The sequence below is a fragment of the Mustela nivalis genome (assembly GCF_964662115.1).
Source record: "Mustela nivalis genome assembly, chromosome: 5".
NCBI lineage: Eukaryota > Metazoa > Chordata > Mammalia > Carnivora > Mustelidae > Mustela > Mustela nivalis.
The window spans coordinates 115,065,251-115,092,500 of NC_139024.1; the positions used below are offsets into that span (position 1 = coordinate 115,065,251).

Below are 27,250 nucleotides of genomic sequence, written 5' to 3' on the forward strand. Positions count from 1 at the left end.
TCAAATGCTAACCCTAGAAAAAAAAAAAAACTTAAGAAAGGAAACAGCCCCAGTGACGTCTTGCCTTGAGTAAAACTCAGGGGCTACCTATCCCTTTGCAACTATGATGTTTGGCATTTCATGACTTTTCTGGTAGAGTGGTCATGTCATCTCTGAAGGGTCTGAAGTCACCCAACCCTGTGACACTCTCCACTGGGCATGGAACAGCTAGCCACTTTTACTCTAGAAAACAGAAAGATGAAGAGTCACTGGGTCTTTTTATGGTCCCCACACAATGGGCTCTATATCCCCAACTAGAAAGAGAAAAAAGAAATGTAGTGATTTCCTGCAGGACAGAGAGGAGGAAGAAAGCAGATAGAAAGAGAAAGGGTCTCTGCAGGAAAAGCTATTTAGCTAGGTTCCCCCGGGAGGGAAGCAGGGAGCAGTGATGGAGGACAAGTGGGGAATGGATATTCCTTATGAGTGTCTGCCTCAGATGCACTGCTTATCAGCAGCATGACTCAGTTACTATTTAGTATCTTTAGCCTTGATTTCCTTATAAAAAAAGGATAATATTAACAATTCCATTGACTCTGTGCATGGATCAGATGAGATAATATATGAAAAGCTCTTTGCACAGAACCTGACACAAGTAAGTACTCAATAACTGTTCACTATTGCTAATATGTTGTTGTTGCTGTTGTTGTTGTTATTATTTTTAACTTTAAAGATAGGGAATAAAATGAAAATTAGAAATGCCTTAATTTTTCTCAATGAAATAAATATTAAACATTAATAATTTGCAACATATATCAGAATTTATCCTGGGATTCTGACTATACCATTTAAATAAAAACAGGCTACTATTTTAAAATCTTCCTAAAGAAGTAATATCTAATCTGTTTCAACAGTACATAGCAGTTTGATTTTTAACCCCCAATAATCCTTCAATTTATATTAGAATATTTAATAATATTATTTTTAAAATAATATTTAGGCCATATGATAGCATTTGAGTCCTATTGACACAAAAAATTGCTGTCATAGGTAAGTCAAAAATTTGAGTAACCCACTTCTAAAAGGACTACCATCCAAGATACTCAAATAATTGAGACAGTATCTCATGCCCTGTAGTGTCTGGATAGCTGCCTACAGGACCTCTTAAGGTCCAAGATCTGGGTTGTTACCATACAGTCAGCATATTTCATCTACCTTCTTCCGTGGCTGCATTTCCAGTCAACGGAGAACCAGGTCCCGAGAAATATTCAGGAATTACAGATACTTCATATTTTGTGTCTGGAGTCAGGTTCTCAAGTGTTATCCTCCTTTGATTGGCAGGGGTGGTAACTTCTTTGCTTTCTCCACCAGCAACTGGTTTATACATAATTCGGTACCTTAAAACTCTCCCTGGAGCTTGAGTCCAGGTGATCTTAAAACTGTCTGTAGTTTCATCTGTCACCTTTAGGTTTCGAGGCACTCCTTTTACTGAAATTAGTTTTAAAAAAAAGTTTATTTTACATAAAAAATGCAAAACTAAACCTTTGATCACTAAATTATAACATTTCTCTAAACAAATCCAAAGGCAGTTTTTTTGTTAAACATCCTAGTTATAGCATTCATTTAGCCAGATATTAACTAGATGCTGAAACAACAAATACTCTATAATATATGGAAAGAAACTAAGTACTGTTGATTTTTTTAATCAGATAAAGAGGTACCTAATAGTAAACTTTTAAAATCATAAGTACTCTATTAAGTAGTAAATACATATTGACATAGAATTCAGGAATAAAAATACTTCATTTCTTGAAATATAGGTAGGCAAAGCTTTCCTTCTAACTCGATTTTTTCCCAGAAATGTAGGAAAATAATACCTAACACCCAGTTCTACCATATTTACCCACTTGAATCTGTCCAGTCAGTTCCACAGCTAACTTTTTAATTATATAGTCATTTGACTTGAAGAATAGTTAGACCATACCCAATAATTGGGCCAAACACACTGTATTTAGTGAATGCCAGCAGAATCTAAATCTTTAAGTTAAACTACAATGGGGGTAATGTACACTGAGTCACAATCTTAAATGAGCCTAAAGGAGAACATCATTTGACTTTATAGACAGTAAACATGCTTAAATTATTTATTTATTTAAGGGAAAAAACTGTCCATTTGGACCACACATTCAGAAAAGATGAAATAAAGGTTATTGTCTTCTCAATCCACTGTATTGCACAGTGCAATACATCGGCATTTACCTCACATATAATTAGAAATTTATCTAAATAGCCAACACATCAGTAGACCACTTCAGGGAGAAAGAAAGTGAATCCCTTAAGAAAACCAATGGCAGTTGGCAGACTTACACCCATGACTCATTTCAGATGGCAAGGAAAAAGACTAAATTAGCCAGAACAAATGAGGCAAATAAACTGTTGAATTTGAATATAGTAATTCCCCACCCCTGCTTATCTGCAGGGGTTATATTCTAAGATTTCCAAAGGATGCCTGCATTCACGAATAGTACTGAACCTTATTTATAATATGTTTTTCTTATACATAACTATGATGAAGTTTAAATTATAAATGAGGCACAGTAAGAGATTAACAACAATACCTAATAATAAAATAGAATAATTACAACATACTGTAACAAAAGTTATGTGAAGATGGTTTCTCTCTCAACATATATTACTATACCCCTTCTTGTGAAAATGCCTACACGATGAGAAAAAGTGAGGTGAATGATGTTGACATCATGACATAATGTTAGGCTACTATTGACCCTCTAACAATAGTCAGAAGGACAATCATCTACTTCTGGACTGTTGTTGACTATAGGCAACTGTAATCACAGAAAGTGAAGCTGAGGATCAAGAGGAACTACTTTACTAGTTTTGAAGCTGAATGTGTAATTTTGAGCCTTAGATTACCCAATAGTTAAAAAAAAAAAAAGACTGTATATAGGATTATTGAATTGGTTAAATGAAATAATCCATGGAACGCAATTATCCTAAATTATCCTAATAACTGACACATAAGCCAGAGCTCAGTAATTGTTAGCTTAAGAAAGGTACTGAAATCAGAAGCTTCCTTATTTATTAAAGAAAGTGTAAATCTCATATTTCACTCAGACAGTAGAACTGGAAACGCATTACCAAATGCTATTGTTGAAGCCCAATGAACAAAAACTAGAGCATATATGAATGTAGTTGGCTTTACTCAAAAACCTCCTGGACTTAAATTTTTTTCTTGAGATACATTCCCATCCCCCTCCCAAAGTGATGAATGAAAAGGGGAAATTTTATCAAGTAACAATATGCACATTACAGAGAAATCATCAGGAAATCAGAAATATGAGGCTGCCTTGGTGTCTCAGTCAGTTAAACGTCCAGCTCTTGATTTCGGCTCAGGTCATGATCTCATGGGTCTTGAGATCAAGTCCCACATTTGGCTCTGCACTCAATGGGGTGTCTGCTTGAAGATTCTCTACCTCTGCCCTACCCTCCAGTCATGCATGCATTTTCTCTTTCTCAAATAAATAAATCTTTAAAAACAACAAAAAAAGGAAAATAAAATATCTAAATATGGACTTCCACATTATTCAACACAAATATCATAAGGAAAAAAGTCAACCTAAGTCATTATTTTATTGGCGGGCCTTCAGATAGAAATATACTTAAACCATGCACAAAAAGAATAGATCAATCTTATTTTAAAAATATTTCAGAGAAAAAAGATTCTCTAGCTTTCACCAGCAAGATATGCCAATATATGACTTTCCTGTTAGCAAACTCTTCTTTGTAACTATCTTAATTTCCTCATGCATCTGTTTCAGATTCTTCACCTATCTCCAGTAAAAACAGAGAAAAATTGACATGCCTTTTTTTATTTGTGATATTTATCTTGAAGAGTAATTACCTAGTCTTAGTCTTCTTGTAACCACATTCCTTGGTATCCTTTAAATGTCAAATGTAATGAAACGTATCAGAAAGTATTCAATTCTATCAGTAAAGAGGACATATCTAAACAAATAATGCTTAAAACATTTGGTAAAATTTGTACACTCATGTTCTCAGCAGCATTATTTACAATAGCTAAAAGGTGGAAGCAACTTAAGTGTCCGTGGATGAGTGGATAATCAAAATGTGATATATACATATAATGGCATTCTCTTTTGGCCATAAGAAGAAAGGAAATTCTGACTCAAGTTATATGGATGAACCTTGAGGACATTATGCTAAGTGAAATAAGCCAGATACAAAAGGCTGGGAAATTCCACTCTTATGAGGTACATAGAATAGTCAAATTCATAGAAACAGAAACTATAATGGTTGTTGGGCAGTGGGGTGAAGGGAGGGAGGGTTGGGGAACGAAGAGTTATTTTTTTAATGAGTACAGAGATTCAGTTTTGCAAGATGAGAAAAGTTGTGGAGATGGATGATGATAATGGTAGCATAAGAATATGAATGTACTAAATGCCACTGAAATGTATACTTAAAATGGTTAAAATGATAACTTTATGTTATGTATATTTTACCACAATTTTTAAAAAGAAAAAACATGTGGTAATGTATTTGCCATCACATCCATCGATAAAGTAAACAAAATTCAGAAGTATTTGAACATAACACTCTGGAAATATGGGGCAGAAAAATCTGGCCTTGAGCAGTATTTCAAGAGTTAGTGTCATAGTTATTAACAGTTCTCTACACATCTTAACCTCAAATTCATCAAAATAAACCTACGAGTTTTTTATATAAAAATTTTTTCACTTTTTAAAGAGACTTACGAATAGCTGTACTTTATAGATTCTGAATCCTACAAAGGCATTCACCATCTCTATAAAGGAGATAGTTATTTCAAATTGTAACTTGGTTCTATAATAAATTGCTAGTTTTTGGAAAACAAGGTCTAAAACCCCATCTCACCTTCCACGGTGGTCTCCTCACCACTTAAGGGAATACTAAAGCCATCCTCATACTCTGCAGTCACATTGACTAAGTAGAGGGTCTCTGGCTTCAGGTTGCTGAGAATGACACTGGTGCTGGACGCCGGCTCCACCACTGTAACCTCATCATCCCCAGTAGCTTCCTTGTAGGTGATGTGGTACGAAAACACATTTTCTCCAGCAGGAGACCAGTTAGTTTTGAAACTGTGAGAAGTTGTCTCAGAAAAACTAAGATCCTTTGGAGGCACATAAGCTATTAAAAAAAAAAAAAACGGACACAGTTAAAAATGTTTAAATCTATAAAGCAAAAATGGACTTGATGACTATGTTTCTGAAATGGCTTATGTTCATTGGGGGAATAGTCATGGAGAAAAATGTACTGAGTAAATATTCCACATAAGACCACTGAAAGAAGGCCTCTCATTTACAACCCTACCAGGAGGTCTTCATCATTTGTCTTGACCATTAACAATACTAAGTTACACTGTTTAAATGATTAATTAAAATTTAATTTGAATTGGGTTTCTAAACACAAAGCAGTAATGGAATGGTCCTGCCTGCAACTAGAATATTTAAATAGTAACAGACCTAAAATGAACCAGCAATACTTTCCCATTAATCTTTGGCAATCAGATATTAACTTTTAGTGGTAGACAGTATTTCAAATTAATGATTAAGGAATTCTTCCTAACAAAAGAATAGTCATGAGACAAAATCATAGAAGAGCCGATGTTTAAGGCACACTGCTCTGTTGAATTGGAAAGACAGGAGAGTGTGACATTATCAACAAATCAGAGCAGTACCTATGAACCCTGGGTGACTGGAAGTGATAGTAAGTGTTACAGCACTAGAACAGTTAAGGAAGACTTAATGAAAGTGATGGGACTGTTCACTGAAGTTTGACAAATAGAACTTGAACAAATGAAGAAATGAGATTAAGGAATTCCAGCGGTGAGGAACGATGCCCACAATTGGTCCAGGAAAGGGAATGCATAAGATGAATTCAAAGTTCTAGGACTATGTTCTCATCACCTTTATTACAAAGGACTTGGGTCACCATCCACTACATAGAGGACACTCAGCTAGGGGTTGTTGTATTGAATATGACAAATAGGTGTGATCAAGCTGGTGCCCAGCCCTACTTAAGGGTCTAGGATCAAAAACATCTAATGACTCCTGGTAAATAACTTTTTCACTAATACATGAACCATACCCAGGAAAAAGTCATATTTCAGAGCTAAATAAACTAAGCTCAATAGATTTATAAATATAGGAGAGTTACTTCTTCCTGTATCTGAAAGGAAACGTAGAAGCATATTATCCAACAATTTTAGAACCAAAAATGCTTTGTTCATGAGGAGATCATTTTGGCTCTACAAAGTCTACTAACCTTTTTTCTTTATAGCTGCCAATTCTTGCTCAATTCTAAGGCAGATAGACTGTGTGAGTTCAAAAGATATTCTCTGAAAAGCATCGAAATCTTCCACTGTGAACACATGTGTCTCAGCAGGAGGAGAAGCAATAGCTTCCAACTCTGAGCGAACAGCATCCTTGACACCAACTGCAAAGATTTCCACATCTGAATTCCTTAGTTTTATAGCAGGATCTCTGAAAGCATCTGAAGATTTCCCATCAGTGATAAGAATCATGACCTTTGGTACGTTGCCTCTTGAACCCTTGCTAGGCACAAATATTTTCTCTCTGACATAAGTCATTGCTTTCCCAGTGTTTGTAGATCCTCCTCTGTAGGGGAAGGTGTTTATTGCTTCAATTATATCTTCAACTTTGGTGAATTTTTTCAAAGTGAACTCAGTATGAGGATCCCGGCTGTACTGGACAAGACTTATCTGTACCCTATTTGGTGAAATCTCAAAACTTTTTACGAGAACTTCCAGAAAGGCTCTAACTTTAACAAAGTTTGCAATCCCAATGCTATAGGAGCCATCAACCAAAAACACAATATCGGCTTTTATATCCACACCACGTGAGCATTCTGTGAAAAGAAAAAGTCCATTAAAGTTCAACAAATATAAATTAATCATTAAATATAGATACCTGGTTTTCTTAATAAGCACACTTATTTAAAAGAAAACTATTAAAAATATTTTAAAACTAAACCTGAACCAGTAAGACATACTGTCCAATGGACAATCACATATACTAAACCCAATGATAGACCTATTCACTTACCCACTTGAACTTTCATTGGCTGAGTCTTCTCCATTATTGAAATGGGTTCACTGGATGTCAGTCCTTTCATGGCAGAAACACTGATCTGGTATTCTGTGTCTGCTGAAAGGTCACGAACACTGAGTGTGGTGGTCTGAGGACCCACACTGAGAGCGTGCTGTCGGCTTCCAGCCGTCATTGGTATAAGAAGGACTTTATAGCCAGTCACTGGACTAGGAGATGGACTCCAACTTAGCTTAATGTATTTTGATGAGACTTCTGTGGCAACCAAATTTGAAGGAGGTTCAATAACTGCAAAGTAACAAGCCGAACAGTGACTAAAAACAGTGAGATGCAGGGGCACCTGGCCTACAGAACTGGAGGAGCATATGTCTCTTGATCTAGGGGTCATAGGTTCAAGCTCACGTTGTTTAGAAAGAATAAATAAATAAATAAATAAATAATAACTACAGTGAGATGCAACCCTTAGGTTTGGACAATCAATTCTCCTTATCCAAATTATTCATGAATTAGTCTAGAAGAGCTGAGTAGTTCCAACTCTCTACTTCCACCTATACCTATCCACAACCAAAAGAAACTCAGTGCCTGATTTTTAGTCCGGGCACTGAGAAAATTAGGGGAAAAGAAAGTTGTTGGAAGACATTAATAATAAGATGTCTGATGTATAATTCTGTGGAACCAAGATTTCCATTTTGGTTTTGATATTTTATTCATTGTCTTTATTCTTAGGTATCAAAGGAGGCGCTTGATAAATATTTGTTAAATCAATTACTTACTCAATTCTTTTTCTCTTTTAATGATACTATAAAGGCTAAAATATAAACTTTAAAAGACACTTCATAGTACAGTAAGAAAGATAAAGGATTCAGCAGCTCTTAAACAAGTTCTCCTAATTTTAGAAAATTTTATTTTCACTTATTTCAAGCCAAGTAAAAAATGTTCATAATGCCACCAAGAGTGACTCAATGTTTTATAACATGTACACTAACAAGGAAATATTGATCATCTAAAACATTTCTATCCTTATGCAATGTAGAATCTAGTGAGGTACTTAACAGATAATATGACAGTGAGGTACTTAACAGGTAATATGAAGTATTTTAAGATACTTCAGATCAAATTTTCACACTTTTACATCTGTCAATGGAATCAACTTCCCAGAATATATAGTTCCTTTTTTTAACATTGAAATTACATTTCATCCTGCAAGAAGTGGATGATCAAACAGGCACAAATTTCCCCATGGCCTCTTCAAAACGGTAATCATATGGAGTGCATAAAAATGATTTCTAAAAAGTGACAAGTGGTGGGGAGCAGGGAGAAACAACAGATGTGCCAACTGGATGTTTGGCCAAAACTTCTGAGTGACACAGAGATAAAGCCGCGGACCAAACCAGGAAGGAAGAGAAGCCCCAAGGAGCACAGTGAACACCTGCAAAGCAGCCCCATGCCCTATGCAAGCCACGTTCAAACAGTGGCAGGATAGACATTTGGTCTATCTCACACATGCACCCCAGGGAAGACAGGGCAGCATTAGAATGTTTAAAAAACTAAGTAAAGAGAGGTTAATCGTGAGAAAGTGGGGTGAGGGGATCAATTTTGTAATCACATAGAGCAAAAGAATCAGACATTAGGCAGTAAAACAAAAGAAAGAGGCTTGGAGCCCATGAAGTAATGAGAAGGGGTTCTGAAACAGAACTACAGCCCTCAGATGTTGCCAAAATACTTGGGGTTTGGAGATTAAAGAGTTTATAAGACTGAAGAAGTAGCTATTTAGAACTTATCTTTAATCCCTTGTCAATTCTCAGGCTAAGAGAAGAACAATCATGGAAATTGTGACTTTTTAATGGCCAAAAGGATGTTTATGAAATGTCCTCTGAAATGTCTTTTCTTTCTCCCATGTATTTAGAAGCAATAACTGATAAAAATGGGAAGATTTTCCAGATGTGGAAGGATCAAACTGACTGATCCTTGAAGTATTTTTTTAAAACTTTGAAAACATGCAGAAAATGATGATAGAAAACCCTTTTGTTTCACCAGTGAGAGAACACTGTTTCTCACTAGTTGATGTTGCTGAATGTTAAGATACATGTCTGCCCAGCCTGTCATTGCTTACTTCAGAGTGTAAGGCCATTAAAGCAAGTACATGGAGAACATAATTATGGACATTCAACGTGCACAAAATCGTCGCAGAGAAAAAGAACAAGTCAAACGTGTCCAAAAATGATTTTTAAGAACTTTATAATGATATAAATGTTTTACTTCATGTTCTGCCGAGGGAGGGGGAACAATGCAAATGATAAGTTGCGTTACTAAAAAGCCATATGATGGAGTATACACCTGGAGAATCACCAGATGTGTTTGAGTAAATGTCCCTACTTTTAGAATACCTGTAAAGCTATAAATGCTACCAAATAATGGAAAAGGCAAACACAGGGAAACACTGAACCATTCACTCACCTTCTTCTCCACTAACCAATTCACCAAGTTGTTCGTCAACACCAGAGCACACCTGGGAGATGATCTCATTCTGAATATCCACAATTGCATCAAAGTTGGCCACATTGAAAACATGGTTTAATGAAGGCGTGGAGGCGATTTGTTTGAGTTCTTTTGCATCTGCAGCTTTAATGCCTTCAAAAACAAAAGGACAAGGATATATATTGGAAAGAAAAATGTGCTGAAGTAGGGAAGTTCTTTGCCTTCTCAGTCCTTCAAAAGTAAAGCCATTTGTAAATCCTTACGTAGTCATAAATCAGAATTGCTTGGCTTCATAACGAACGTGCGATTGTTCAAATGACAAAGTCATTTTATAATTTCATAGAAAGTGGCTGGCCAGAAAGGAAAATGAACGGTTAATAAAACAGAGCAGGCTCTCATCTCAACCCTGCCATCATTTGCCTCTGCCATCTGTAAAGATAATACTTTTTTTTCTTCCAGAGTCCTGAATGACCTGGAACCCTCCAAATTCTTCAAGTATTACATAATACAGGAAACACATCTAAAAAAGCACTTAATGATAATACAAGGAGGATCTTTATTAGAATCATTGGTCCAGCATTCTTTGAAAAGGAGAGGGCTGGCAAAAATATGAATACCACCTCACAATGCATAGGCTAAGGGAGCTATGTATTAAGAGAAATACATAAGCAGAATTTTTATTCAAAAGATGACATGGTTTAACACTACACTATGAAATGCACTAAACACTTCTAATAGCATCTTTCTTTAAGGAATGTACCTTTCTTCTTCATAAGCATTAATTATTGAGTATGTCGAGAGCAAAAATACTTAACCAAATGTGACCTACCCAAAGAGAAAACTTCAACCCCAATATTTCGAAGCTCTCTTGCTGGGATTTCCACTTCATCCTGGGATTTGCCATCCGTAATAATAATTGCCACTTTAGGAAAGCCAACTCTTGCTCCAGCAGATTCCGTGAAAGTATTTTTAATTAAGTAATCAATGGCATCCCCTGAAGTGAAAAAGAAACATGTTCGTTCACTCCTTACTATAATATTTTGCCAAAGTCAAAAACCATGTGATTATTCTCAAAATTATTTAGCATGTTAAAATTGTGCAATGCACAATTTCTTTCCCATACAGCTATTTCATTTATTTTCAACAATAACAAAATTTGTAAAATCATACCTGTCATTGTGTTGCCACCTTTGTATGGAATTCTTTTAATTGCAGCCAGAAGCTCATCCCTTTGGTAGTACTGATTTAAGTTAAATTCAGTCCTGGTATCAGAGCTGTACTGAACAACTCCAACCCTTGTCTTCTCTTCCCCAATGTCAAAAGCAGACACAAGAGCACCAATAAAGTCTAGAATGTATTTAAAATTATTTCTTCCCACACTCCATGAGCCATCCACGAGGAACACTAGATCAGTCCAGGCACTGACAGAGCATTCTGAAATACATTTGATATATTTTTAAATGATGTATTCTTAACTCTGTCCATCCTTAACAAATACAAACTAACATTGAAAAACTATGGTCTCCTTAAATCATTTTGTTCATTAGAACATATTCACATTGTTCTTCACCCACAACTGATATGCACAAAAGAATATATCATTTTATTAACAAACACAGAAGCATTTTCAGTGCCTTCACTAAGATGGATTTATGGAACAATATGGCTCATAATTAGTATATAAGACTTTATGCAAGAAGAGATAAATAAATACATGACCTACTCTCCAAGAACATGTGACTGAAGTATTCATCCTATCAACCTATTTTTATAAACGACATCCTTTTCCTTTTCTCTCCAAGTACAAATTACACAAAACATCTGGGATACATACAAAATAAGCAGTGTCTTCATTCCTTGGTATTTAGCAATAAATACAAAACAATTGCTGTCTTATTCAAGCAGATGTAGTTAAGCAGAAGGAGAGGGAAAATCTTTTAAAATTCTGCATTTTAGAGCGCAATTGTCTAAAGTTTGCAGTGACTTAGTCTAAAGGGTTAATAGAATCTAACAGAAGTAAAAAGAAGCATAGGGGCACGTGGGCAGCTCAGTCATTTAACCTTCTACCTTCAGCTCTGGTCATGATCCCAGAGTCCTGGGACCCAGAATGGAGCATTGGGCTCCCTGCTCAATAAGGAGTCTGCTTCTCCCTCTCTCTCTGCTCCCCCCAACCTCTCCCACCAGATCCTGCTCTCTCACTCTCTCTCTCAAATAAATAAATAAAATCTTTTAAAAAAAAAGATGTAAAAAGAAGTATAAATATGATACAAGATAGTCAAAATATCTTATTGTCCTAATTACCAGTGTATTTAAATTTGACACCTAAAACCTACTTTTACAAAACAAAGAATAGAAAAACATTTCAGTTCAAAAGTAAAAAAGGCACATTATATCTTTAAATTACTTAAATGCAATGACTGGCTTTTATAAATGAACACCTGTGTCTTTCCTTTTCTCTGCGGTCAGAATGAAAACAGGCTGATTTTCATGAAAATCTGTATTTGAAAGGCAACACAAAGTGAATTTTCTGAAGATGTTTTCATCCTTGTAATTCAGCTGGTGAATAACAAAAGAAATACTTGGCTACAAAGAGAAGGAAAGGGTCTTGGAAAATTTTGGAGCTAAATACAAGTTGTGTGCTTAAATAATTTTTGCATACCATTTAATGGGCCCATTTAAGTCTATTGATTGGTCAATATTTGCTATGATGCTTTGATTTAAAATAAATATTGATGGTTCAGGAAAAATATTAGCATTATAACTACTACAAAGTTCATTGTAGATTATTAGATATCAGAAAGAATGATGAACAGGCATTTGTAAGGAAAAATTCTAGGTAAAGGGGACTTTGTATTCAAATCCTTTTGCTGTCCTCCTGGTCATAAATCCAACTTTTATAAGTAGCAAATTAGAAGTCCAAGAAACCCCTTAAGGGTTTCCCAGGAAGTCAGACAAAACAATAGAACACAAAGGAGGCTAGAAATTGCCAAAACTAGACTGAATAAAATTCCTTTTGTTTGGTTATGAGTGCACCAAGGATCATTGGGTATCTTATTTTGTTTGGGGTTGGGCTCCCAACTGTATATTACAAAGAACACTGTGGACAGCGTTGTTTTTCGTGACTTTTTCTTTTCTAATTTGTTGTTTTTCGTGACTTTTTCTTTTCTAATTTGTCTCCATGATTCTTTGTGGGGGTGAAATAACAATAGAGGTGGTGCAAGAATGTATCAGAATGACCAGGGGAGTTGTTTTAAACTGGATAAGGCTCCACTTCCATCTCTCACCCCACTGAGTCCCAGACACCAGCTCCCCAACATCCTCTCTGAAAAATGTATATATCCTTTAGATATGTGAAGACCCACATGTTACTAGAGCTGTCTTACACAGACACTGGAAATGGTGACACTGACATCAATGAAAGGCATGCAAATACTCTAGAGGTGAGCATAACACAACCAGAGATTTGGGAATATATTTCCATGGCAAGAAATTCTTCAAACATAAGGAGGGCATCTCTCTGGTATTCTAGCTTTATATTCCCCATATAGCCCTATTTCTATTCGTTTGTCTTTGAGAAATGAGTTAAGTCTAGTGGTGAGCTTTGTTTTTCACCTACTGCCAAAATCCTACCAAAACAAACAAATAAACAAACAAACACAAAAAAAAAGGTGGATACACACCAATATACAGTTTACTCCCAGTATAATGAATACTTACTAAATGGAATGAAAAACTGACTAGAAACTCAAAATGTAGGTAGTACAACCTGTTTTGTCAGATATTACTATTATATTGCCCATATTACTTCTAGATAACACCTATAGAAGTTAATATAGGAATAAAATCAAAGTATGCATATACTTGGAACATCTCCTTTACATTACATTTGTTACTTCTATAAATCCAAGCAAAAATATTAAGGGAAATACTTACTTTGTATCTCTGGTTTTCCAGGTTTCTTCTCACCTGGCTTTGTCGGACCACCTGTTTGAACTGAGTCAAAACTTGATTATTACAAAAAGAAATGAACCTGTACAAATACTTCCTAAAAATATAAATATGTTGTTTTCCCACTACTGTCTTTCAAACGTATGATCCATGCCCAGCTGCTCAGAGAATACTGCCAAATAAGCCATGCCTTACAAATTACTTTTGGTGAGGTTTTAGCTGTATTTCAAAAAGACAGTGATATTGTAGGCTGGCAAAGTTTAATGTTTTTAATAGTTTTCGCTCATAATGTTCCTGCTGCTTCCAAAGACTAGGGTTGTAAATCAAGAATGAATTATTTACATCCACAAATACCTAGGTTCATAGGAAGAATATTTAATACTGATACAAAGCAACTCTGCATAATAGATTAAATCTGAAAGCTGGAGATGTCTCCAGCAAAATTAAAAGCATAAAGGTACTTTATATGTGTGCTTACTTGTTAGTTGTCCTATAACAGGTACACTTTCCTCTACTTCATCATATGAAGTAATTGTCACCACATACTCTATTTCAGGTATAAGGTCTGATAATAAAGTTTCAGTGGTACTAGCTGCAAGGGTAAATTCTTTAGTGGGCCCATCTGGAAATAGAGAAAGGAAAATATGAATGGAATAAACTATCTTTCACATATAACATGACACAATATAATATCATTCCCAGATATACTCAAAATCTAAAAAACTAAATATATATACATTTTTTCAGAACATCCAAACACTATCTCCATTATCTTCTTCTCTCTTCTGAAACCAAAACTTTGAAATTCTATAAATGGACTGGCATAAATGTCCATAAATGGACTTTACTTAATGATAATCATATTCAATATTTGTTTGAGGACTCAAGGTTTCCTCTGGGATAAAGATACATCAGAATATCAAACCAAAATTTCCCATTGTTTCTGAAGGTAAATGGTAGATAACAAAATTATCTCATAAATGAGACCCAAAAAACCCCAGAAAATAACTTAATTTTAAATTATGTCCTGGAGAAGAGCGAAGAAAGGTTATTAGGGGATGAAAATCAACTCAAGAACAACAAACACCATAAGCTGAAATTAAGCTGTAGTGGGAAGCAGTCTGGACAATGCATTCTCCATCCTCAAAAGGTTGTATATATTAATAGGTAGCCACAGTCCTCTCAGTTGACTTAACTAAATATCAAACATTTCAAAATACCATGTACTGGGTATGTACTTATATACTGACAGTTATGTACTCCCCTCTACTTCCTACCACCTGACCAGAGTATGTTCATTCTTAATTCAATCAGGAAACAGTATTTCCTAGGGACTAAGAACCTTCTAGGATTTTTAATTTTATTATATTTTCATCAAAACAGAAATAATCAAAAGAAGTAACAGGTAGTATAATAGAACCCCAAGAAACAGTCCTGGTTTAAGTGTGGAGCATGCAGAACCAACCAGGCCCCCAAAGGACAAGATACCAGGGCTCTGCTAGGCTGGGTGGTCTCAGTGCCAGTTTGCAGAGTACAGAAGTCAGGAATTCCCATTACGTGGAAACCAATAGAACTGTTTTTCAACAGCTTTATTGCTTTGGAATAAACGAATGAGTTAACTGCAAGTACATTTGGGGAGAAAAGATTCAAAGAAGAAAAAGTAAATTGTTGACCCCTTAAGTTCCCAGATCCTATTAAAAATTTTTTCCCAGTTCTGTGAGAAATTAGCATTTTAAATCATTAGTATTTTTAGAGGCCATAGTGATAAATTATACTGACCTCATCCCTCTCTATTATCGGCCAGATAAGACTTATTCCTACCACCTGACCAGTGTTAGTGGAAATGGTTATTTTCCCTTTCCATGTTAAAACTGAAAGTTAATCAACAGAGATTAGTTTTCCACACTTGGGCAACATCATAAACACTTAAAGATAACTCCTGAGAACAACCAAAACAAGGTGTTTTGTTGTTGTTGTTTTTCAAAGACTCTTAGCTCAGGATCTGTGGAATCCACCTTGCCAAAGTAAATTCCTGTCTTCCATTATGGCAGCTAACCATTATTCCATATTCCAGAATGTTTCCTGAATACTGAAATGTGCAGGAGACTGGGTAAGGAATTACAACTCACTTCATCACTTGACACTTTAAATATTGAAAAGACTAATTCAAGAAGAATATCAAGAAGTGAAAATCCTATTTTATAAAATCAAATATTACAAGCAATATTCTGACCAGGCAAAAAAAAAAAAAAAAAAGTCCACTTTTAATAACAGCAGCTTAGCACAATGAACCATTTTAATAAAACTCACTACTACAAAAATATAATAATGAGTACTAGGCTGGAAATCTGGAGACCTGAGTTTACCAAATATCTGGTGACATTGGTTGAATTCCTAAGGTTTTCTAAATATCAGCTTTCTCATAATGAAATGGAAGGAGGAGAGAAGACTGGATTATATCATCTTTGATGTCTCTGTTTTAAAACCCCAACATCTCAAAACTTACCTGTTGTAGGGTCCACTGTTATTCTGTAACCCACAATTGGATCAGCTGGTCTTGCCCATGACATATGAACAGTATTTTCATCTATTATTTTAAAATTCAAGTCTGAAGGTGGGTCAACTGCAAAAGAGAGAGTTGAGATCAAATATATTTTCCAATTCACAAATTTTCAATTTAATCAATAAAGAATTGTGTTGAGCAAAGCTTACTAAAATTGTCTTTGCATAAATTTGTTTCCAACAAATATAAAAGATATCTTGTTGGATAAGAATAAAATTAAAAGCTGACAAGATATGACAAAACATCAGAGAGTATACATATTATAGAAGACAGCACAAAACACTTTTGATTCTTGAGTTGCTAGGTCATCCAAGGATGGCCAGCAAAATCAAGCATAATAGAAACATATTTGGATACAAGTACATACAAGTACAATGAAATCACAGATAATAACCACATATGCAAACAATTCACATAACAATTAAAGGGATCTCAATACATGCGGAGAGCATTTTGAACAAGCATGCCAAATCACAACCTGCTTATAACCATAGAAGTTAATTTAGAACATTGACATAGTAGTATTTTTCCCAAAATATGGAAAAGAATCACTGATGTTTTTGATTCTCTGCATCATTGTTGTGCATAATTTTTGTTTGATAGATCTCAGTCTGTGCAGAGATGAAATTTAATGAAAGAGAGAAGTCATGGGAAATTTAGCACTGTTATGTTGCACAAGAAAATATACATTTAAATGTATATTACATGGACAAATGTTCACATGGACAAATATTCAAAAATGGTAATAAGGTCTGTTAATTTATAAATATATAAAAATTATATGTAAACAGTTGTTTATAAAACTAATATTCTGCCTGTTTACACCAATATGCTTGCTGTATGTTTGCCAGGTGTAAACCCACACTGTTATTTTCCTTTGCAGCAGGTATACTCCATACTAGAAATGGCATTTTAGATTAAAATGCCAGTATGGTCCTTTACAAAACAATGGTTAATTATGAAAAGACAACATCAAACCATATGTTTATGGACATTTATTTACAGAACTTAAAGAAAACAGTGAAGAAGGATCAGTGATCTAAAGACATGACTGTGCATAAAAACTTGGAGAAGTCAATGACAGGAATACTTGAAAAGTACAGAAAGAAATAGTTTACATACAAAATTATACAGCTTCATGCATGTGTCAATGAAATGTTGACTTGTTTTTAGTTTCCCACAATGAACGAAAGCCTCCATGTACAATAGTCATTACACAAAGACGTTTCAGAGATATTTTATAATGATATTCTCTCTGCAATGTTCATGCCTCTTCATGCAGCATTGTACTGACTCACTGTCAGTGCATGGTCAATGTGTTATAAATGATTACCCTTGAAGTAGGTCAACAAAGAAAGATGACTAGCAGCCATCCTCTTCTTAAAGTATTTAAGTCTGAAAGTGTTCCTTGTGAGTCAGATTCTTTGCATCTCTTTTGAGGGATTACGATCTCCTTTTAGGTTTTCATAGATGTCAATTGAAATACAGTGGTAGCGTTGAGACGCGAGTCACAGAATTTAACTGGGGTTAGGGATCTCTGTAATATTAATAGCACATTTAAATGGAAATAAAACAAATTAAGTAAGCAAACATTTGCTTTGAAGAACTGATGCTTCCGACTGTAGGAGATGGCTTCTTATTTTCGTTGGATATACTAGCCACGAAATGAATGTTATTTTCTTACTATCCATACACAGGCAGTGAGATTAGACTATTAATCTACATGCATAGCTTAATTATTCAACATTCTGTTGTCTGTAATCATATTGCAAGGTTTAGCTGGAGTCATCACTTAGTATAACAAGCATGCAACAAATGTTAATAGAACAAGAGGTATTAAGAATATCATTATAAAATATTGTTCCAGTAGCAATGGCTCAGGACAAATTTAATGCAAAGGCAGACACAACTGGCCTGAGCATGCTTTTAAAAAAAAAATCAGTACATGGAAAAACAGTACCACCAACCTTGCAAGGAAATTGACCTGAAGCAGCGGACATTAGGTTAAAACTGCTGAAGGGCAGCAGCGGCCCACCTTGTTGGTGTCCAAATGACCAGGATTCCAGAAAAACTGAAAAATTGACTGTTGGGAAAAGTCTTTAACATTTCAGAGGATTTTAAGGTGTTCATAGAAAGTCAGATGTGGTACTTGGGAATCAAAAGCAGGAAAGAATGGCCAAGTAGCATGTGTACAACTGAGAGCCCACTCCACTTTTCCACTTTGTATCACATGTAAAACCTTCCAGGCTTGCCACTCCATTTGTATGTTTTTTGCTTGTTCATTTCACAAGAAAAGATAACAAGGCAGGTGTGAGTAGGGTCCCGTGTCAACTTGATCAATGAGAAACATTTCTTTATTAATTTTGAAAACTTTTTTTTGCATAAAAATAATTCACAACTGCCAACGCATTGTCACAAGCAGTGTCTACCCTGAGACAATGCAGATGCCAGAATATTTCAAATATGAGCTGAGCTATCTATGATGGATTATGATTGCAGAGAGCCACAGTTGCATAGAATGAGAATCTGAACCAAGAGAACTAGAACTCAAATTATAAATAAATAACATACCTGAAGACCGATAACGGAAAGACTAAAATTTTAAGTACTCCTAACTTTAGTAGTTTTAACTCCCATTTAGGAATAATGCTTTCCCTTATCAACAAGCTATGCTATGAAAACTGCATTCTGGTGATATTTTTGTTACATAAATTGACAGGATGTGGGGCTTTTTAGGAATGATAATTAGAGCCAGCCATTTTCCGAGTGTCTACTACACAACAGGCAGAGTACAAGTCACCTTTATTGTCTCTTTTTCTTCTCATAATGATCCAGGATAATGTGCCCTGTTATCCTTTTCACAGATGAGTCAGTGAAATTCAGAGAGATTAATACAGCTAATAAGCAACAAAACTTTGATCCCATAGTCGGACTCCAGAGCATACAATGTAAAAAAGAAGAAATATTTGAGTGAATGGCTAACTTTACAAAGCAATATTTGTACATATGTGCCTATTAATACATACCCTTGCATTTTTTTTATTCTATTAATTATTCTATCAGATTTATTCCAGTTCAGATATGGATAGAATTTGAGAAATTAACTTTGCCCATTTTCTTTAAAACTAAAGTATCTATCCTGATATGTATTTTATAAAACAATTTTTTTCATTATGGTAAGCAAAAGGAAGTTTACCAACAGAGATGAATGGATGGATGGAAAGATGGACAGAGAGGAGAATGGTCTAGTAAGTTTTGGTAACATATATGTTAAAGATAAAGCAAAACATACTACCCAAATATCATCTTGATGAACTAGCAAGATCTTTTAGTCTGATCTCTGTGGTAACCCTGAAAAGGATATTACTCTACCTTCAGAAACCTTTAGGAGTATGCAAAAGTGCTTTCACTTTATGCATTTGGCATTAATTTATATCTTCCATCCAAAGCTAGTCTAAGTTTAATGATCTTTGCCATGATATAATCATTTCATTTGTGTTTGTAAGATAAAAAATGAACAGTTGACATTTTAAACAAGTGAGGGATTATTCTGTACACATTACAAGACATGTTCTTTTTCAGGGCTGAGCAGTTTTCAAGCAAGAAGCAACCTAGTACTAAAGCAGGACAAGAAAACCTGAAGTAACCACATTAGTTGACTGAGTTATTCAGCCTCTCTTCCTCATTTTCCCATTTGCAAATGAGAAAATCAGAACAGATGATCTGTAAGTTCCCCTATAGTCCAAAATTTCTGTTATGGCACAGTATTATCAGATAAACATAAACACAGGGGCATTTGGGTGGCTCAGTTAGTTAAGCATCTGCCTTCAGCTCAGGTCATGATCCCAGAGTCCCAGGACTGGGCCTCTCATTGGGCTCCCAGTTCAGCGGGGAGTCTCCTTCTCCCATGCCCGACTCCCCCACCCCTGACTTGTGCTCTCTCTCACTATCTCTCTCTTTCAAATAAATAAAATCTCAAAAAAAAAAAAAAAAGACAAACATAGACACATTATAAAAATACATATTAATTAGCCTCTAACCTAGACACAAGACAATTACAACTTGTCTGTAATGGCCTCAACTCACTGGTCAATTGATAATAACCTCATTAATTATAAATACAAGTCAAACTTACTAAACTTAAAACCCTGTTTTTCACAAGACATGTTCAACTTAAATTCCAGGTTAATTAGAAAGATGTCTAATTCTCAGGGAATGCTGGCCATTAATCTTTTAAATGCTAAGTATTAAGTTTCCTAAAAGGCAATTAACATACTATATGATACATGAAACAAAAATGATTCATACATTCTAGGTCATACAGAACACTGGCCAAGTTACAAGGCCAATAAAGTCTACTAAAGCAAAAAAAAAAAATCATTTCGCCCTCATTTCCATAAGACAAAATACTGTATTATGAAAAATAAAGTTCCTTGTATAAGCAGATAGAAGGAAAACAACAGGACAAGAGTGGTACCACTATAAAAAAAGGAGATACAAAAAGTGTATGCTAAAACCTTTTAATTAATTTCAAAAAAGGTATTGTTTTTAACATATACAAAGTTAAGGAAATAAAAATTGGTTGGAAAATAGTATGAATTCTAGAGTTCAAGCATGGCATTGTACAAGGGAAAGAGAAGTAACTATGGCCATTTTACATTACAGCTCAGTTCAAAATGACATAGCAGGGGTGCCAGTTGAAATTTTGAAATGTCCCCCAATGTTTCCAAGAAATTTTCTTTCCAGTCATTATCCCCAGAAAGACCTTGGCCACAAATTGTGGTAGCCCTTCACAAGCTCGTGGGACCACTTAGCTGGTAGTGAACACGCAAGCTGTGCTGTCCAATACAGGAGCCACCAGCCACATGGGGCGATTAAGCACTTGAAACGCGGACAGTTCAAAATAAAACACACTCCAAGTGGAAAATACATGTCTGATTGCAAATACTTAGTACAAAGTTGTAAAATATCACACTAAAAAAATTTATATTGATTACATGTTGAAGTGATAACATGGTGGATATAGTGGGGTAAGTTAGATGTAATATAAAGAGTAATGTCTCCTGTTTCTTCTTCCTTTTTTAATGTGACAGCCAGAAAATTTTAAGTCACACATGTGGCGTGCTTTTGTGGCTTACAATATATATATTTTTGACAGTAGTAAACTAGAAAACAAGGCAAAAAAAATGAATTCCAATAAAACGTAATTATTAAATGCTGACCCTAAGGAGGTGGGAGACAAAAAGACACAGCTGAAGCAAAAGTGAGCTGCACCAGATTGGAAAGTTAAAATGCGAGAAATATGGAAATGATCAGTAACATAGATAGTAAAATGTTCTCTTCTTTTCATTACTGCTGTATAGTTGACACACAATAGCAAAATGTTCTCTTTAACTGCACTTTGCTAAGCAGCCATTGTCCAATTGAGAATTGATTTTTTCCACTTACATCATTTCCAACCTAATTCTTTTCCTAATAATTCTCAAATCTTTCTGATTTTCAAATAACTATTCTCTTAAGGGGCAATAAATAGGCCACTTCAGTGAATTATCTAAAAATATCTTTAGAAGGGCTTCCAGAAGCTCCTCAAATAAAATTCCTTCCTAAAAACGACATAGAGAGGAACATTAAAGGCAACCTCATCTGAGTATTACTTCACAGAGACCACTTTGCAAAGCCTCTACAGTCACAAAGGAGGGGTCAGATAAGAGGAGCAAGTTTCTGTCACTTTTCTAAGCAGGTAACAAATTTTGGAGCCTCTCTGTTTTTCCTAATCTTCATTTTTTTTTTTTTGCACCTACCATCCTGAAGTGGAAAATCAAACACAATAGAAAGTTTTTTTAAAAATCTCAGTGTTGCTATGAAAGGGCTCTCCTTTCCCACAACCTCTAAAAAAGTACCACCCACCCTAGAATTCCCACAGCTGCCCCATGCATTTCTTTCCTCCCTTAACTCCATCTGGGACATTTTTATTGGGAAAAAAACAAATTAAGGTGTCTGTTATGGTATTATCTGATTTACCTTGCAGAACAAACAATAACTCTAGATTGTGGGGTCTCGGATGATTCTTGAAGGAACACAGAAGCTCTCACTAGATTAATACACAGAAATAACTTTTTAAATAAATACTGAGAAATTAGGACATCAAGTGCACATAATAAAAAGAATAAAGTGGGGTTGAAAATCTAGCAAACGTCCTTCATTTTCAGGACTTAGTCGTTTTGCAGACCTCGGGACCAGGACACCCAGGTCCCAGCCCCTGACGGAACCCACTCAGGTCTGATGTGAGAGGGAAGAGGGGAAGGATGGAGAGCCTGGCCTTCCTGGCGCCCGCTTGCTTTCTGGATTGGAAACCTTGGCGCAGACCCGAACTGTCCTCGCCGGACTGGGCCTGAGCCACGTTCCTCTGAGCTCCACAAACCAAACAGGGAAGCAGTGACCCTGGGTCAGGAGAACCCATTCTGGGTCCGGATCTCCGCTTGCCACCCATCCCCGAGGCGGTTTAGTTGCCACCTGGTTCGCCTCCACCGTCCGCCTAAACGGCTGAGCTCCCCACAAAACACACAGAGGCGCAGAGCCGGCACTGTTGGAGTCCTTTATTTCATGCTGTCCCCGAGGTCACAGCCCGGAACCAGGTGGTGAACAGCCATGCGAGCGAGCCTGCCCGCGTTCTGGGGCTCCCGGGTAGCACCGGGAGGCGTCCAGTTCGTAGAGCTGAGTGCAGCTGTCGCCCCCTCCCGGATGGCTGATCCTCTCGGAAGGCAGCAGTGTAGGTGGCAGTGTGGACAGCACACCGCAGGGACAAGCGCAGGGAGACCACACAGCACTGTACGGAATGGTTTAAGCAGAATACGAAAGAGCTTGACCTGAGAGCTGGAAAATAGACAGACCTCAGAAGAAGGGGGTGTTTCTCTGAGAGGAGAGAAACATCCGGAGAAAACACGAAGTACAGGGAAAACGGAGCAAGCAATAGTGGCAAGATCCTTTGTCTTTTCCTTTCTAGCGTTCTGCATTGTCACTGAGGGAGGGGAAAGGAAGAGCATTTTACCTTCTGCCTCAATGGAAGACAGGAGCAGGGCCGCGCCCAGGGCGGCGAGCACTGGGGGAAGCCTGGGTCGCATGCTCAGCGTCCAAGCTCACAGCCACATGAAGGGATCTGCAGGAAGAAGCAGTGACCGTATCAGAACCGGGTCCGGGCAGGCCTGGCACCAGGTTAGAACTGGAGCCTGGAGCCGGGCCAGGACCCGACCAGATCTGCCTTAATAACCTCAGGGCCCAGCCTGGCGTATAATAGGCCTATTGTGGAGCGGTGGAAGTCAAGTTCATCTGCTGCAGTTTAATCATGGCACTAAGAGGGATTTCAAGTTTAAAGAGGGTCCTGTTTTCCTGGAGGTTGGTCCTGCTTAGCATCCCTGGGTGATGGCCTTACCAGGCCCCACATGACTTCATCCTGCCTTGGTGATGGCTAATTCAGAGGTCACTTTATCCCTGACTCAACTAAATGTCTCTTCCAGCTGGGGATTTTATTTGGCCGGCAGCTTTTTCCTAGCTGCTGAACTCTTTAGGTAACTGTACTTTAGTGGTCTCAGGGTAGTTTGGAAAAGTATAATAAACCTCTTTTATTCTCTTTTTTTTTTCTTCATTTTGTTCTGCCTACAAATGTGCAGCTCTTTAAGGTCTGAAATGGATTATACAGAAATATGTAAGTCCCAGCTGAAACCTGACCGGACAGCTAGCTGCTTTGTCTTCACATCTGATAAATCTTTTACCCAAGATGAGGGGAAAACAACTCTAAGATACATAATTTTTTAAAAAAGGACAAGCCATAGAACAGACAAAAAAAAAAAAAACCACTCTTGTCTGTTTTCCCAAGATATTTTTTATTCCTTTAACTTATTTTCACTTCACTTATTCCAGAAGATTCCAAATTCCAGAAGATTGCAGGTATATATGGTCCACATGAGACTATGTTCTATTCTGATTTTTCCGGATTCTGTACCTAGATTATTAATTCCTTAAAGACAAAGAGTCTAATTCATCTTTGGTAACTCCCAGCACACAGTAGGTGTTTAGTCTATGTTGGCAGAAGAGAATCTTCTTAAATATTCTAAGGTCCAACTCAGAGACAAAAGCTACTAGCAATGAACTGAACTGGGAAACTGCCAGAGGCAAAACATAAAAAGAGAGTTGACTGTGAAGTACATAAATTATTATAAAGCAACAGATGAGTCCCCTTGAAAAACGAAGTTCTGTTTGGGAATCCAAAAAGGAGCCAAAGGTCGAACTCTCTTTGAGAAAAGAAACTGACAAGCTCCAACCATGCCCTTCCAAATTATTGGCACAATGTATTAGAGCATCTCTCCTCTGCCTGAGTGTAAATTGCATTTTAAACGTCTGATGAGCAGGCGTGCCAAATTGCCCAGAGGTCCTTTTTATGAAGCCAAGATTAAAATGTTGGCGCTGCTCTGAAGATTCAAGGGCTCCAGCGATTTCTTTCTTCCTAATTAACAGCTGTTTGACATTTCTAACCCTCTTCTTCCATCAGTGAAAAGCAGGAGGTGAGACTGGCCCATTGTTCCCATCAGCTGGCCTTAACTTTGCTACAGTAATTTCCAACTCAGTTGGCAGCGTGCTCGCGAAAACTTAAAGGCTGACAATCGACCCATCAAAAAGCTCTATGCAACCTTTTTTTTATTAAATCTTGAACTCTTCACAAAAACCATAATAGTGGAAGGAAGCTCTTTTGTCTGGGTCTAGAGCGCCACCTATTGGCTGCCTGACTCAGCGGCAAGAATGAATCATGTTGCGCTGGGGTATCCGAACCTACCCGCCGGCCAGTCATCCCGTCCATACATTAAAAAAAGAAGAAGGAAAACCAAAAACAAACAAACAAGCAACCAAACAAAAAACCACTCTCCTTTTAGCCAAAACCTTTATGTGAATGCTTAGCTCAATGCTTCACTGAACATTCTCAGACATAAATGTCTGAAAGAGGCCGCCCCTACGTGTCAGAGAGGATTCCCTCATTTCACCCTCCTGAATGAAAATGAATCATTTGCGGAGGAGCGCGTGCGGAGGGAGGTCTTAAGGGACTGGTCTCCTTCCACCAACTTGCCCCCTCTCCCACCCCGCCAGAAAAGACCCATTCTTTAACTCCTGATTCCAGTTAAAAAAGAAACTTAATACGTACCCTTACCCCGTGGGGTTTCTCCAGATCCCTTCCGAGTCACCTACCTCCTCTTACCCACGGCGACCTTGACATTAGCCAAGGGCGAGTTTAGTGCCCATTCCCTTCCTTGCTCCATCCTCCCCCAGTGCTCCAGCATACTTTAGATCACATAGTCCAGGCTTGGGGGTGGGGGTGAGGGATAGGGGTTTTGGAACGCCCCTATGGGTCCCCTTTCCCTAAGGACACTCGAGTCAGGGTACCTCTTTTCCTCCCTCACTTCGAATCTCCGCTCCATAAATGAACCCGGCGCCTCCAAGCTCTCTGATCTTTACACTGTGTAGAATTTGGGATGGAAACTACTTCAGAGGTTCCACGGAGCCCTAGTATGGCCTCAACCAATGCACTCGGGAAGAGGTCAGGAAGGGGAGCTTTCTCCAGAAGTTGAGAAGGCCAAGGCTGAGTTCCCTAGAGCTGGATTAACCCACCATCTCAGATGCTTTGAAAAGCAAAAGAGCCAGAACACTCGACTAGGAATCTGTCTCAAGATGCCACACACACCCGCGCAGCTTCGACGAGCTGCAGAGCACTCAGCCAGCCCTCCAAAGAATTCCGCACCATGCGTCACTAAAATACCTTCCCAGCGCCGGGGCTGCACCACCGCACCCCCGGGGAAAGCTATTGCCAAGAGATAACGCGGTGGCCACAGAATCTGGGGCACGCTTCATTGAAATCGACAGCATCTATACATGAAATTCCTCTGCAAATAGAAACAATGAGCAGGGTGCTTTACGCACACAGCCGCCCTGTACAGCCCTTAAGAAAAACTACAGTTCTTTCTCCCACAAAGATAAAAGGAATCGCAGAACCCCAGGATACCCGGCAAATCTCGGGCAGAGCTCCACTCTTACGAGTGCAAACCGTTCTTGCCTGCGACCCTTAAGGGCTTGGGCAACAGGCTAGAAACAAGTTCCCCTAATTATCTTTGCGAGGTGTGGGGCTAGAAGCCGGACCAACCTGAGGCGGTGGTGACCGAGGTAGCGGCGGCGACAGCGGCTTCCCGGCGTCGTGGAAGCCGATCCTGTGTGACCCCCGCACGCCCAGGCAATTGGCGCTGCGCTGGAATAGAGCACCTGGCGGCTGCCGGGAGGTGGGCAGCTGCAGGGCCACCGAGGAGGCAAAGAGGCTGAGGATCCCAAGAGGTGCGGCAGACGCTGCGGAACCCGTGGAGACTGCCTGGGACCGCAGCTGCCCGCGCGCGGACGCGTCTGCGACGGTTCGCCTTAGTCGAGTGGGAAGAGGCTCCGCGCCACGGGCTACTTAATAGAGGGCTGTTCCCAGCTCTCAGTTTACTCGGTTACGAAACGCCTGAGAAGGTGGACGGCTGCCACGGGGTGATGTATGCTCCTCCGGCGGTGAAGGAGGTCTACTTTTGGGAACGTGTGCATACTTCCAGCATTCCTTCAGCGTGAGGTGGCGATCCCCGTAGTAGCAATACCCCGCCGGGGAGGGGGGAGGATGAAGGGAGGGGGAGGAGGAAGCCAGGAGGGGGACAGCCGCAGTCGGGTTCACTGCCAAGGGAAGCCGCTCACTCCTCCGCTTGGGGCGGGCTGGAGAGCTCGGGTTTCCCTATCCTTGCGATTTTCTTTAATGAATTTATTTTTTTCTAAATTAAGAACAATAGGAGGGAGGGGAGCGACTCTTTTACATTCAGAACTGCAAGAACGTGTGACCGACCCCAAACCACCCTAGCCGCATCCCCCATCATCACCACCTACACTTTCCTCCCCCTCTGTCCTGGGTGCACTTAAAACCGATTTACAGGGTTTCCATTAACTAACTGTCTGTGCACGCGGCGCGCCTTCTGTCTTTTCCAATCTTCGAGCTGCGATTGGGAACCCGTACAGCAGCAGCCCGCAGGTCTCGGAGACGGGATGGATGGCTTTCCCAGTCCTGTCTTGCTTCCCTGATGCT

General features: G+C 38.1%; 1 protein-coding gene across 1 annotated transcript in view; it reads right to left on the bottom strand.

Annotated features, from left to right (window-relative positions):
• COL12A1 (collagen type XII alpha 1 chain) overlaps positions 1-26,741 on the bottom strand; it is a 116,451-nt gene extending 89,710 nt beyond the window's left edge. Inside the window, exons 1-12 of the mRNA XM_082729463.1 lie at positions 26,294-26,741; positions 23,159-23,266; positions 16,054-16,170; positions 14,026-14,169; positions 13,533-13,592; positions 10,770-11,033; positions 10,429-10,593; positions 9,579-9,752; positions 7,119-7,409; positions 6,319-6,921; positions 4,909-5,181; positions 1,192-1,464 (exon numbers count right to left, since the gene is read on the bottom strand). Coding sequence (XP_082585589.1) covers positions 1,192-1,464; positions 4,909-5,181; positions 6,319-6,921; positions 7,119-7,409; positions 9,579-9,752; positions 10,429-10,593; positions 10,770-11,033; positions 13,533-13,592; positions 14,026-14,169; positions 16,054-16,170; positions 23,159-23,231 — 2,437 coding nt within the window. The 5' untranslated portion in view covers positions 23,232-23,266; positions 26,294-26,741. The remainder of the gene's footprint in view (positions 1-1,191; positions 1,465-4,908; positions 5,182-6,318; positions 6,922-7,118; positions 7,410-9,578; positions 9,753-10,428; positions 10,594-10,769; positions 11,034-13,532; positions 13,593-14,025; positions 14,170-16,053; positions 16,171-23,158; positions 23,267-26,293) is intronic.
• Positions 26,742-27,250: the final 509 nt, after the last annotated feature.